Source organism: Neolamprologus brichardi, chromosome 8 (genome assembly GCF_056152115.1).
Source record: "Neolamprologus brichardi isolate AB-2024 chromosome 8, ASM5615211v1, whole genome shotgun sequence".
In the NCBI taxonomy this organism is placed as follows: domain Eukaryota; kingdom Metazoa; phylum Chordata; class Actinopteri; order Cichliformes; family Cichlidae; genus Neolamprologus; species Neolamprologus brichardi.
Window position 1 is genome coordinate 4862261 of NC_142111.1, and position 12682 is coordinate 4874942.

Consider the following 12682-nt stretch of genomic DNA (forward strand, 5'->3'; position numbering starts at 1 on the left):
AGATATCAAATTTATTCAATTTTAAACAAAAACATGATTAAAATCATATATAAATTTAATCATATTTATCAATGTCATCATATTTTCGTTTCCCCAAAGGAGCAGCACTATAGTGGTCCTGTAAAAGTAGTTAGACAAGAGGTCTCACCATAAAACATCTACGTTAACCCCGGTATGTACGTCACTTCCATTATTTCCTAGTCCTCAAAGAGAGAAGTAGAAGTCCTTTTTTAAATAAACACACACTCGTGCAATATATATCTATATATGTATCTCTCTCTCTATATATATATCTATAGATATATATATCTATAGAGATATATATATAGATATATATATATATATATAGATATATATATATAAAAGCAAATCTGGTAGCTGGCCCTTTAAGAATTCAACGGTCGGTTCTCTAAACCTCCTTGCGGTCTGTTCTGTTCTTACGATCTCGCGATAGCCTCACCTCAGTGGCGGCTGTGTGGCCCCCTGTCTTAGTCCGGACGGAGTTGTTTCTGACGTTTGAATGAAATACAGTGCAAATTACCTCCACGTTGGACCCAGGAAATAATGGCTTCAGCCTTGGAGCAGTTTGTGAACAATGTGCGGCAGCTCTCCGCTCAAGGTAGGGTTGATAAACTCATTAGAGTCTGAAGTATTAGCTAGTTAGCTAGCATATGCTATCCAATGCCTTGCCGATAGCTAGGCAGTCAAACTGGTCAGAGGCTTCTTTTTGCTTTATCATGTAAACACATCGCTAAGACGACCTTATGTCGCTGTAGTTCCTATGTAAACTACCACGAGAAGATGCGGTATTACACAAGGACCTGAAGGATAACTGCATAACGTGCATGTCATCAAACTAGATGTGAAAATTATACTTTTTGTTTTTGATCTAGAAAATAATTTCTGGGGACTGCCTACCGGTAGTCCCGCCCTAGCCTCATATGATTGGCTAGCGGACTGAATTGGCAAATATTATTGGCTCGAAGTCATCTGTCAATCCTGCTCGCATTACCTCTGTTGCAAGGCCTTGACAGGACACTTGGCCAGCCGATTTCAATTGAAATGCCCATCCGCAGCGCGGCGGTTATACACAGTTTTATGAGTCCGTGCGTCCTCTAGGTTTATAAAGAATAGCCTCTTTGGATTCGTAAACAAGAACATTCCTATTTTATCCATAATTTGACCAATTAAGCAACAAAGAAAATGTATCACTGTGCATTATTTCTCCTATGTTGATACAACAACTTTACTGATAATAGTTGTAGTGGGGTTGTGGTCAGACTGATTGAGTCTAGTCTTTGTAGCGTTTCCAGCTAAGTTTTTGTCCATGTGCCCTCCTTGTGTGCTTTGTAATGTAATAACAACCTTGTGAAATAGAAACCTGATGACATTAAATCTCAGCATAACAACCTGATTTTATTCTACATCTGGTGGGCTGGTGTCAAAAATTTAATCTGCACCTAGACCTGCAAAACAAGCTACCTTAAGCCTTTAGAAAGACACCCTAGTTTGGACTTCCCATAGATTTAAAAGATCGGTACAGAAAGTTAAGTGTGGTTAAATTTCTCAATGTTGACCTCAATTTCCCTTCATCCCTCCAGGCCAGATGACTCAGCTATGTGAGTTGATCAACAAAAGTGGGGAGCTGCTGGCCAAAAATTTGTCCCACCTGGACACGGTGCTGGGGGCCCTGGACATCCAGGAGCACTCCCTAGGTGTGCTGGCTGTGCTGTAAGTTTCCACTATAACTTTCTTCTGTCTCAGTTACCACATGACAAGAATTTTTTCCCCCCTCTAACTGGTCTAGTATTATTATTATTATTATTATTATTATTATTATTATTAATAATATTTAATTTTTTTATTAGTTTAGATTTTGGTGTTTCACTGCACTCTGCTTTCGTTCTGCTGTTCTTGGCCAAGATATTCTCCTAATGTTGTGTCTATTGAAGGTCACGTTGTACTTTTTGTGTTGGTTGAGGAAGAGGCGGTAGTTCTATAGGGGAAGTCTCTTGGAAAAATGACAGAAGGTTGGAGCCAGCTCAGGATTTAGAGGAAAATGAGAGGAAAAGTTGACAGATAATAAGTTCCTGCATATGATGTTCTATTGAAAGGGAATAATCTCTCTCACTTCTTCAAATTGTTTCCTTTCTTTAAAATTTCCACACATTCTCTGCACTATAGCAAATCCTGCACAGACATGACACTACTAAAGGTTTTCTGTTGCATTTACAACTGATAATAAATAACACAGAAATAAAAGCTATTATTTCCTGTTTACAAAATCAAGCTCGCTTCTGCTTACCCAACATTGCATCTTATCGATACATTTCCCTCCTTACTCAAAACTCAGCCCTTTAGCTCTAAATGATTTTTAAAAATCGGCAAACGAATGCAAAGTTTTGGCTAACCCCCCTTCCTTCCTTCCTTCTGCTTTTGCTCCAGATTTGTGAAGTTCTCCATGCCAAACATCCCTGACTTTGAGACGCTCTTCTCCCAAGTCCAGCTCTTCATCAGTACCTGCAATGGGGAGCACATTAGATATGCAACAGACACTTGTAAGTCTCATTGTTCAGTGAACTTGTTTTGTGTCAAGTTGTTTTTTTTTACATTTGTTTTTGTGATTGTTAAGACAGAAGCATTTTGTGTGTGTGTTTCTAGCTGAGCTGTCATGAATCGCTACTTGTGTTCATATATTTTACACAAGGTTATATAAATGTTGTTGGTATCAGTCACAGATTTGTATCAGTGGTTTGAAATCTGTTATGTGGATTTGTGGGATCTGGCAGAATCCACATGGTTAATCATAACTCCTCTGTTTTCCTGCCACAGTTGCTGGTCTCTGCCACCAGTTGACAAACGCACTTGTAGAGCGGAAACAGGTAAGAATGTCTCTTTCTATCATTCTGAGCCTAATCCAACTAAGGCTACGTTCACACTGCAGGTCTTAATGCTCAATTCCGATCTTTTATTCAAATCCGATTTTTTTTTTGTCTGCTTGTTCACACTACAAATAAAATGTGACAGCCAACGCGCTCTAGTGTGAACCCTCAAAGCGGCCCGCATGCGCAAAAGAACACATCACACACAACGCGCTCTGTTTAGACCCAGAGCAACAGTATTGTTTGACTGATGGCCCTTAATATAAAGACTTTATTCGGACTTTACGTTTCCCAATTTTTTTTAAGTTATAAAGTTATTTACATATGGCCCAATAATTATCCTTATTGCTGTTTTAGAGAGGAGCGGTGCTTCAAAGGATAGTTGCAGATTTCTGTCAGAATCTGGAGATTATACAGTACAAATAAAATATTCACGTTTCTCCAACGTTGTCTTCCCAGCAGTTTCACTAACATCTACACTGGATGACCAGGAAGCGTCCACGATGTCTTCTTGGGCGCTTCTCCGGCGCTGATAATAGGCGTCTGTTTCGTGTCAGTGACGTAAAAGACGGATTTAATGCGACTTGACCATTCAAACAGCAGTCACTTTCTAAAACATCAGATATGTATCGGATTCAGTACCACATACGAAAGTGACCCAGGTCGGGTTTGAAAATATCGGATATGGGTCGCATAGGGTCAAAAAAAGTTGGATTTGATGCGCTTTTGCCTGCAGTGTGAACGTAGCCTATATAGTGATGTAGTTTAGGCTTGACAAAAGTAGGGCTTTGTTGTAAAAGTGAATGCTTAACAAAAAAAAAAGAACACAATTGCATTTTTAAATTTTATTTTTTGTAAGAGAACTGTTAAGATTTGTTCATGATACATCTGCCTAGAAGAAAATGCCTTCTGCATTCTCTGTCCCTCTGTAGATTATGCAGTATGTAATCCTGTTGCACTTGTGCCAAGCAGTTTGTTTTCATTCAGCCCGTGCAGTCGGCTGCACCGTTGTGGCTGCTAATGAAGATCAAGAAGCTTTAATATCAGCGGAAAGAACAGAAAGCAGGCAGGCTTTCTATATTTCCTGGTGCTTCTGTAATTCTTGGTTTTACACTTCATGAGTCTGACTAGTTTGTGGCTTCAGAACTTTTGGCTTCTGTCAGAGGCCACATGTTTTTAAACAGTGTGTATTTATCTGCAGGCTGCTGATGTAGTGACATCCACACAATTGTAGCTCTTGAAGCTAAAGGGGTTAGGGCCTTTCCTGTCAGCAGTTCATTTGATGTCACTCACCCTACGCGCCACTATTGCCATACCCTCGTCAGCATTTCCTACTGAATTAGATTGTGTTTGTGGGATCGGGTGCTTTCTTAAGGAGTCGGTGTAAGAGTAATCCTTTCTAGTTGTTTATCATTGCTCGGATGAGCGTGAAGCGAATGCAATAACAGTAGTCCTTGTTGTGGTTCTTAGCTTCAATGAACAAGCAACCTGTTGCTGGTGCTAGCTATAACCTACAAGAATTACCACCAGCAGCTACAGTTCATGAGGGTGGATGAGAGACTCTGGAGAGTAATATTAAGGAGTGCCACAACAGTAAGCCAGGTTGCAGCCACTGAACACTCAAAATAATGGCGAGGAGACTGCCAGCAGACAAATGTATACTTGGGTGTTGATATATCTGGATGGCCGAATCAAGTCTGTGCGTGGGGAAACACTGCAAGTGTATTTATCCGCGCTCTCACAAGCAGCAGGAGAGTCACATGACCCTGCTGTCTAATACAGCACCCAACCCCCCAACCCCTAAACTTCCTTCCACCTGAATGATCATGTTAGTGTTTATCTCCTAAATGTGGCCTACATAGTGTGTGTGTTGCATTTACCTTGCAGCTAAAACCAATTTCCCCCCTTTGGTCAGAATGAAATGAGTCAGTCACAATCATTTTTCATCACAGGGCTCACATGAGTCATTTCATCACTAAGACAGCGCTGAGTTTCAGCACCACAGTGGAGCATGTTTTCCTTTCCCTTCTTGATCTAAATATTTTAGCGTGTTCTTCAGGCCCTGACTGTTTCCAGCACATTTGGGTGTCTCAGGACGACTTTCAGCTTAGTAACTCACAATTTCTCCTCTTCTGACAGCCATTGAGGGGTGTCGTGGTCCTAAAACAGGCAATAGACAAAATGCAGATGAACACAAACCAACTTACCTCAGTTCACGCAGACCTGTGTCAGGTAAGTTCTTAGCATCACCCCAGTTGTAATCCCAGCACATCTCCTTTTCCATATGCAGTCTAAGCCACTTGTTCACCTCTTATATGTTCTTCTGCAGCTGTGTTTGTTAGCAAAGTGCTTCAAGCCAGCCCTGCCCTTTTTGGAGGTGGACATGATGGACATCTGCAAGGAGAACGGAGCCTACGACGCAAAGCACTTTTTATGTTACTACTATTATGGTGGCATGATCTACACGGGCCTCAAAAATTTTGAAAGAGCACTGTATTTTTATGAACAGGTACTGTCTTTACAGTCTTTTTGTTGCCAGTAATTCTCCTGAATTTAAACGTTCTTTGCGGCATCACTGCACATGGTTTTGTTTTTAATTTTCTGTGACAGGCAATAACCACTCCAGCCATGGCAGTGAGCCACATCATGTTGGAAGCCTATAAAAAATACATCCTGGTGTCACTCATTCTCCACGGCAAAGTGCAGCAGTTGCCCAAATACACTTCACAAATAGTAGGGAGGTTCATCAAGGTAAGGATGCATGACTGGTGGGTGATATTTTTTCTTTTTAGAGGTGTAGCCAAGAAGTGTCATTTCTAAAATCACCAAAAAGTAGTAATAATAACAGTGTATTGATGCTCAGTAATGTATAGATTAACATTTAGATTCATGCATGAAGAATCAGTGATACAGATCGACAGACTGGCTGTTAAAATGTCGTTTTTTTTGCCTGCTAGGCTGAGTCTCAGTGGGAGGGTGAGCCATTCATTCTGTTAGCTAGAATGTGGAAAAGTTATTAAGCTGAATTTGATGAAACGTCATAGAAAAGTGGAGCTCGGGCAAAGGAAGAACTCACCAACATTTTCTTTAAAGTTACGATAAGAGCATCAGCATTGGTGTAGGCATCAGGGGTAGGATGTGAATGCATTTCAATTATTGGTTTACACTAATTGGAACGTAAACACCTCTGAGCACCTAAAAGACTCAAAGATGAATCGTTACTTGGACAGAGTCAAAAGCACTGATTTCAATCAGATTTGATAAAAATACCATCACACACGAGGTGAACACAAAGGCTCACCTGTCATTTTGCCTTTTATGTATCAGACAGCTGCTCACACAGAAAGTTGTTTTGTTTTTTTTCCTTCTCCCGCACTGTGCAGCGCTGCTTTGTAGCCTCACGGCTCACTCACTTAACTGAACGCAGCAGAACAGAGAGTCAGTAAAAGCAAGCAGATCAAGATGTCAGTGTCACGCAGTAGCAATTTTTTTTATTTTATTTATTTTTTTGTAAATCAAAAATTCACTGTGGGCTGTGAAAAGCAGCAAAATCTGCTCACAAAGTTTCTAAGTTTCAACAACAACTAATATTTGGAACAGTTGAATATTTATGTGCAGCCGTAGTGTGAGCCCATCAGGAAAAGCCACTTATTTATTTTGCTGCTACTGAGCTATCCGTCCATAATTGCGTTTGCTTTTTTTTCTTCTTTTTTGTGCCTCAGCCCCTGAGCAACGCATACCACGAGTTGGCTCAGGTTTACACCACCAACAACCCGGCCGAGCTGCGCAGCCTGGTCAACAAACACAGCGAGACTTTCACACGAGACAACAACACGGGCCTGGTCAAACAGTGCCTCTCCTCTCTCTACAAGAAGAATATCCAGAGGCTAACAAAGGTGAGCTGTGTGTGTGTTTTCTATGTGATGTGTGATATTAACACACTCCCGATGCCTTCAAGAGGTTAGCTTCACTGGGTAGCTTGTGCGACTTTACTTTAGGAAATATTCAGTTGTAGGAAGAGAGACGTCAAGAACGTAGAAATGTCTCTGTCGTCTCGAATCATCTGTGGCACAGTTCATTAGAGGTCACGATAATCAAAATGAAAGGAAACGCAGCCAAAACATGGGTGTGCCAAGACAGATGCTGACTTCTGATAACTGGCTGTTGGCCCATCTTTGCTAAAACGACTAACAACAATGACTCTTGAGCTTTCAGTTTCTACCTGTCGGGTCATCTTGTTCACATTACCAAGAAGACTGAAGTTAGAGGGGCTGTGGGACACATAAAACTTGAGTTTCACACTCCATACAGCCTATAGGTTAAATCCAGGCCCAGTGCTGTCTGGATATGACTTTAGGTTATCTTTTAGGTTCAGGTTGCACATGCCAGCTCAAACAGACAGGCACAAATCCAAAGCACCAGCTAGCCAGACAATCCAGAGTACTGAGAGCTTCTTTACTGAGGTTAAAGAGATGTTCGTTGAGTTGTCAAGGGATTTATTTGAAACAAACTGGAGTTTAGATGGCGGGTTTTGCCCATTCACTAGATCTGATATCGGTTTTTCCTCTGTGCGAACCCCACAGACCTTCCTGACACTGTCTTTGCAAGACATGGCGAGTCGAGTGCAGCTTTCAGGCCCGCAGGAAGCAGAGAAATACGTCTTACACATGGTGAGTTCTCCAGAGAGACCAAAGCTCAAAAAATACAATCCAGTTGATGCGGATAGAAATCACGATATCCAACTTTACGTGTTTGTGAAATGGTTTGATATTTTTTTTAGCTGTAGATGTATTATATGTGAGTTCAAGTTTTGGACTTGAAGGCCTTAACGACCATATAACAATAGTCTTTACGCTGGATTTTCTGCATTCCTTCTTGTTTTCTTCTTTGCAGATTGAAGATGGTGAGATCTATGCTAGCATTAACCAAAAAGATGGTATGGTCTGCTTCCATGACAACCCTGAAAAATACAACAACCCAGCAATGCTCCACAAAATTGACCAAGAGGTGTGGAGGCTCAGATCTGTGTTCACTGTTCTTGTGCTTTGCATGGATTGTTTGCAGTTGCAATACACAAATCCTGCATGAATTTTTGAAAATGAGCACGTGTCTTTTTTTCCTCTCTTTTCAGATGTTGAAATGTATACAGCTGGATGAGAAACTAAAGTCTATGGATCAGGAAATCACAGTAAACCCACAATTTGTGCAGAAGGTGAGGGGGGGGCTCCAGCAACACTGGAGTTGCTTTTTCTTATTTTGGCTTATATGTGTATTTTTGGTAGAATGAGCCAGACTAAGGATGTTCTCCTGTCGGCGTGTATGTTGTCCAAAAAGTTCAAATTTTAAACATTTTATATTAAGCAGAGGATAAGATGCTTAGAGGTTTAGAAACAGTGTGATCACTGTTTGTTGCACATGTGGCATGCCTGAGCAGATTGTGTTGCCAAGTCACATGGTGTCTTCAGTCACTGTTTCATGAAATCCATTGCTGGGCGTTTGATAAACACTGACTCTGTAATTCTCCCTTTTCAGTGTAACTGACATGCCACTTGTTATGCAATACGCGATTATAAGGTTTCGCATTTCCATGCATAATAACCAAAAACTACACCTGATTCAAATTATAGATCTCCCCCTTCAAGAACATTTCCAACTGTGCAAGTCAGAAAACGGTCCTAGCCTGGTGCTTCTTTTTCCCTTTTTAAAGATTGCCCCCTGGACGTCCTGTTTTGACCGCTTGCCCTTGTGTGTCTCATTTACACTATGGTGCTAAAACTTGCACAAATTTGCACATTGGCTTCCGTTTCAAACTAACCCAACCTTCCTTATGGAGGGTGGCGAGCCTTTGGCTGTAGACAAAAACCAAGACGCTGTTTTGGATGAAGAATCTGATCCAAGCTTATCAGGTCGGGAATGTGACCACAAGAATGCTTTCACTTTTAGTTTTCTGGGCCGTTTGTGGGGTCGTTCACCCTAAACTCAGGTGTAGGAGGCTTTCCCAGCTATCACAGCGTGAGAATTATTTTTCTTAACCAAATATTTATTAGTTCTTTATTTATCCAGGTAAAAAATCTCATTGAGATTAAAAATCTCATTTTCAAGAGAGACCTGGCATCATGGCAACAAAAGTCAAAATACACATACCACATAAGTATATAACATTTAAAACAAATACAATATCCCATACCAACATGTGTAAAATATACAATAACAGATCAAATTAAGAGTACATTAAAAACAATCACACTGAGTAAAAGAGTTGTTCTCTCGCTCCTTTAAGACAGACTTAAACTCTCCCAAGGTAACCAATTCTGATTGATTCTGATCAATTCTGTTCTGATTTTTGGGACAATCAATTGTATGATATTGTGAGAACGAAGGCTGTACTGGTTGTGGTTTTTACACATATAAACACATAAGAGATTTATAGATAAAGATCAATCAATGGGAGAGTCTGCGAATATGCAAAGATGGACATTTAGCAGCAGCATACAAAGAACGATGATGTACACGATTTCCATAGCCAGTAATAAAACGTAAAGCACAATGGTACACAGTATCCAACCTCATTAGGTAGTGGGCAGGTGCATTCATAAAAAGCAGGTCACCATAATCCAATAAAGGTAAAAAAGTTGCATGAATCAAGTGTTTTCTCACTTGGAGGGAGAAACAGGATTGATTTCTAAAAAAGTAACCTAGTTTTAGTTTTAACTTCGACACAAGCCTTTGAATGTGAGTTTTAAATGACAAATTCTGATCTATAATGATCCCTAGATACTTGTAAGATGTGACCATTTCAATTTCAGTTCCTTGAATTGTTTTAATCTTAGGATTAAAACAGACGTAGCTAACAACTCTTTGCCATTTGAGAATAACATGAACTTGGATTTCTCTGGATTTAACACCAACTTAAGTTGAGTTAAATGGGACTGAACTACATCAAAAGCAGACTGCAGAAATTGCAGGGGTTGTGCTACTGAAGGGGATGAACAATAAATAATTGTATCATCTGCATAAAGATGAAATGCTGCATTTGACAAATTAACACAAAGGTTGTTTATGTAAAGAGAAAATAGCAATGGCCCTAATATGGAGCCCTGCGGAACTCCTTTGGATACTGGGAGAAAAGAGGAAGAAGACCCAGCAGCATGGACACACTGTTTTCTTGCTGACAAGTAATTTGAAAACCAACTTACAGCATTTACAGATAGACCAATGTTGTTTAGTCTATTTAATAAAATAGCATGGTGAACTGTATCAAAAGCCTTTGACAAGTCAAGAAAAAGAGCAGCACAGTATTTTTTGCAGTCCATTCAATCAACGATGTCATTAACCACTTTAATAGCAGCAGTCAGGCTCACTTTCTATCAAATTGTGAACCATTGTGCTTATAAAACACAAATTAATTTGTCGAATCTGGCTAAAGTTAGCAGCAACCTGCCTTTCTTGCAGGCCTGCGTGGTTTAAATCAGTTTAATCTTACATATGACATACAAACGCTTATTTTCTACAGAAGCTAAATGGTTTGCACAGCTGTCGTCTTGCTTATAGTTCACCTCGTTTGTTTACACCTTTCCATCATTGAGAGGCGCTGCCTGGGCTAGTCGTACATTGTGACTCATTTTGTAATTTTGGCTGTAAATTTACGAAATAATTTTCTGCTTTCAAGAACTATTTGAATTTTCTCTCTGGTCCACAATGGTTGAGGACCAACAATAATGTGAAGTGCACATGGTAACATCTGTCTGTTCAGACAGTAGTACCTTGTGAATACTTTGTGCTACCACAATATACCAGATATTGCTGTAAAGCTCGTCTTCCCTTCCTTCCAAAACAGTTTTAAATTTTGTCACAAGAACAAACGGTGATGGAGCTACGGACATTTAAAGTTAACTGACTTGGATTTTCAGTGCCAACAAACAAGGACAGCAACTTTTAAACGACCAGTCAACTAGCTGCATACTTCCTTATTGTATCTATCAGACCTTCCCAAAGTGTGGGGCCAAATCACGGACAAACAGTATCCCACATTCTTGATTTTTAGTTCAAACACTTGCTGTAATGACTAACTACTCCTGACATTTTGGAGATGTTAGCTCTTTATACAGTAAAGCTACAGCGAGATACAAATAATATCAGGCTGATCCTGCCACGATTTGTTCCCCCGGTTCAAATCACGGACTAACATTGAATTGTTAGTCATAAACAGTTGTTTATGTTTTTCAACCCATTTTGCACAGAGAGGCATTTTTTGAAAATGTATTGATAGCAATGTTGAATATTATTACACAGGAAAAAAACAAAAACAACTACACGTAAAATAATCACACCGTGACACCTCTGCCTTTGTAAATGGAGGGACAGTAACTGCGTGTGTGTATGTAAGCCTGTAAAAACCGAAGATAGTCAGATTAACAGTATTTTGTCTCTATCCGCCATTCTGCAATTCTTCTCATGCAAACAATAACGTGGTGCACAGCGTGACGTGAAAAAGGGCACATACCTTTGACGTTGGATGACGAACTCTGTATTCCTCGTCCACAGGTAAACGCAAAAAAGGAGTTTTAAAAAATCTCCGTTTTCGGTGATTCGAAACGTCGTTTACGTGTGGACGAAACAGCTGCGTTGAACATTTTTCTTGTAAAACAAAGGGGGCCCAGCAAAAAAAGTTTGGGAACCACTGGTATATATCAATACAAACTGGGGGAAAAGTCTAAGGAGTTAGTTCCCAGAATGGCAATACGCCCTACCATCAAGTAATATTGGGCATTGAGACCTGAACAAAACAATCAGTCATTGTTGGTGGAAGTGCAGCAGAAACTGGTTTGCAGCAGTGGCTCGGCCTGTTGTGTTCAGATAACAGCTTTGATGTTTTGTGTTGTTTTTTTTTGGTTTTTGTTTCCCCTTCAGAGTATGGGATCGCAGGAGGATGATGTCGGTAGCAAAACGTCTAGTTATTCCTGAGGGGCCTTGGATGGGGAGAGAACGCTGCAGCCACCCAACACGTTCTTCCCAGGATGAGTTGGATTTTTTTAAAAGAGGAAAAACAAACATTCTATCTCACATAAGGACATTGGTCAAGGAAAATCTAATTGTGTGGAATGATGATAAATTTGGTTATTCTTACTTCACAGTGTCTTAAGGATAACATGAGATCCTTACAGAAAAAGGAGGAAAAAAGAAAAAAAATTACAATTTTGTCAGTGTTTTATTTATCAATGTTCAGGTTGAAGCGCCACTGCTACATTAACAGAAATCACAATAATAAAAACTGGACTTATTTGTTCCAAACGTATGTGAAAAATCTCACTGTTTGTTTTGGTTCTGCTGCATGATGGTCGTGACTTTGAGGGCATTACGTACAAGGTCAAACATCTAAAATTGATGAAGAATGAATCTGATAAAATTCTGCATTTGTAAAGACTGCAAACGATCGTTTCTCTCTCACTCCTGCCGGTTAGAATGTAGATATCATCAATAGTGAATCTGTACACATGGACATGCCCTTGACCAAAACTCGGCACAATGGAGGAGTCGTTCACAATCTGGTGCACTGTTTTGTTTTTCTTTTGTTTTGTTTTTCTTTTGTTTAGGTTTTTTTTTGTTTTTGTTGTTGTTTTGTTTTTTTAGGTCGGATCCACTAGAGGTCGCTAGAGCACTGTACAGAAAACCGATTTGACAGCTTGTTATTACAAGAGGTGAAGTCAACAGATGAAACCAAACTGTCATGTAATTTTGGGAGCTTGAGCTTGGCGATTGTGGATCTGTTAATAATAAATTGTTTAAGAATATAGTTCTGG

The 12682-nt window shown here is 39.9% G+C and overlaps 1 protein-coding gene across 1 annotated transcript; it reads left to right on the top strand.

The window, feature by feature from the left end:
• The first annotated feature begins 337 nt into the window (after positions 1-337).
• On the top strand, positions 338-12656 carry cops3 (COP9 signalosome subunit 3). The gene is made up of 12 exons (XM_087845304.1): positions 338-619; positions 1602-1731; positions 2446-2558; positions 2833-2882; positions 5022-5114; positions 5212-5391; positions 5493-5633; positions 6605-6778; positions 7466-7552; positions 7776-7889; positions 8014-8094; positions 11793-12656. Exons 1-12 carry the CDS (start codon positions 565-567, stop codon positions 11844-11846), a joined length of 1272 nt encoding a protein of 423 aa, XP_087701430.1. The 5' UTR covers positions 338-564; the 3' UTR covers positions 11847-12656.
• The last annotated feature ends 26 nt before the right edge of the window (positions 12657-12682 follow it).

Coding starts and splice junctions, on each gene's coding strand:
- cops3 (XM_087845304.1), top strand. CDS start 565: ATGGCTTCAGCCTTGGAGCAGTTTGTGAACAATGTGCGGCAGCTCTCC. Junction 5,634..6,604: donor TAGTAGGGAGGTTCATCAAG/GTAAGGATGCAT, acceptor TTTGTGCCTCAG/CCCCTGAGCAACGCATACCA. Junction 7,553..7,775: donor AGAAATACGTCTTACACATG/GTGAGTTCTCCA, acceptor TCTTCTTTGCAG/ATTGAAGATGGTGAGATCTA.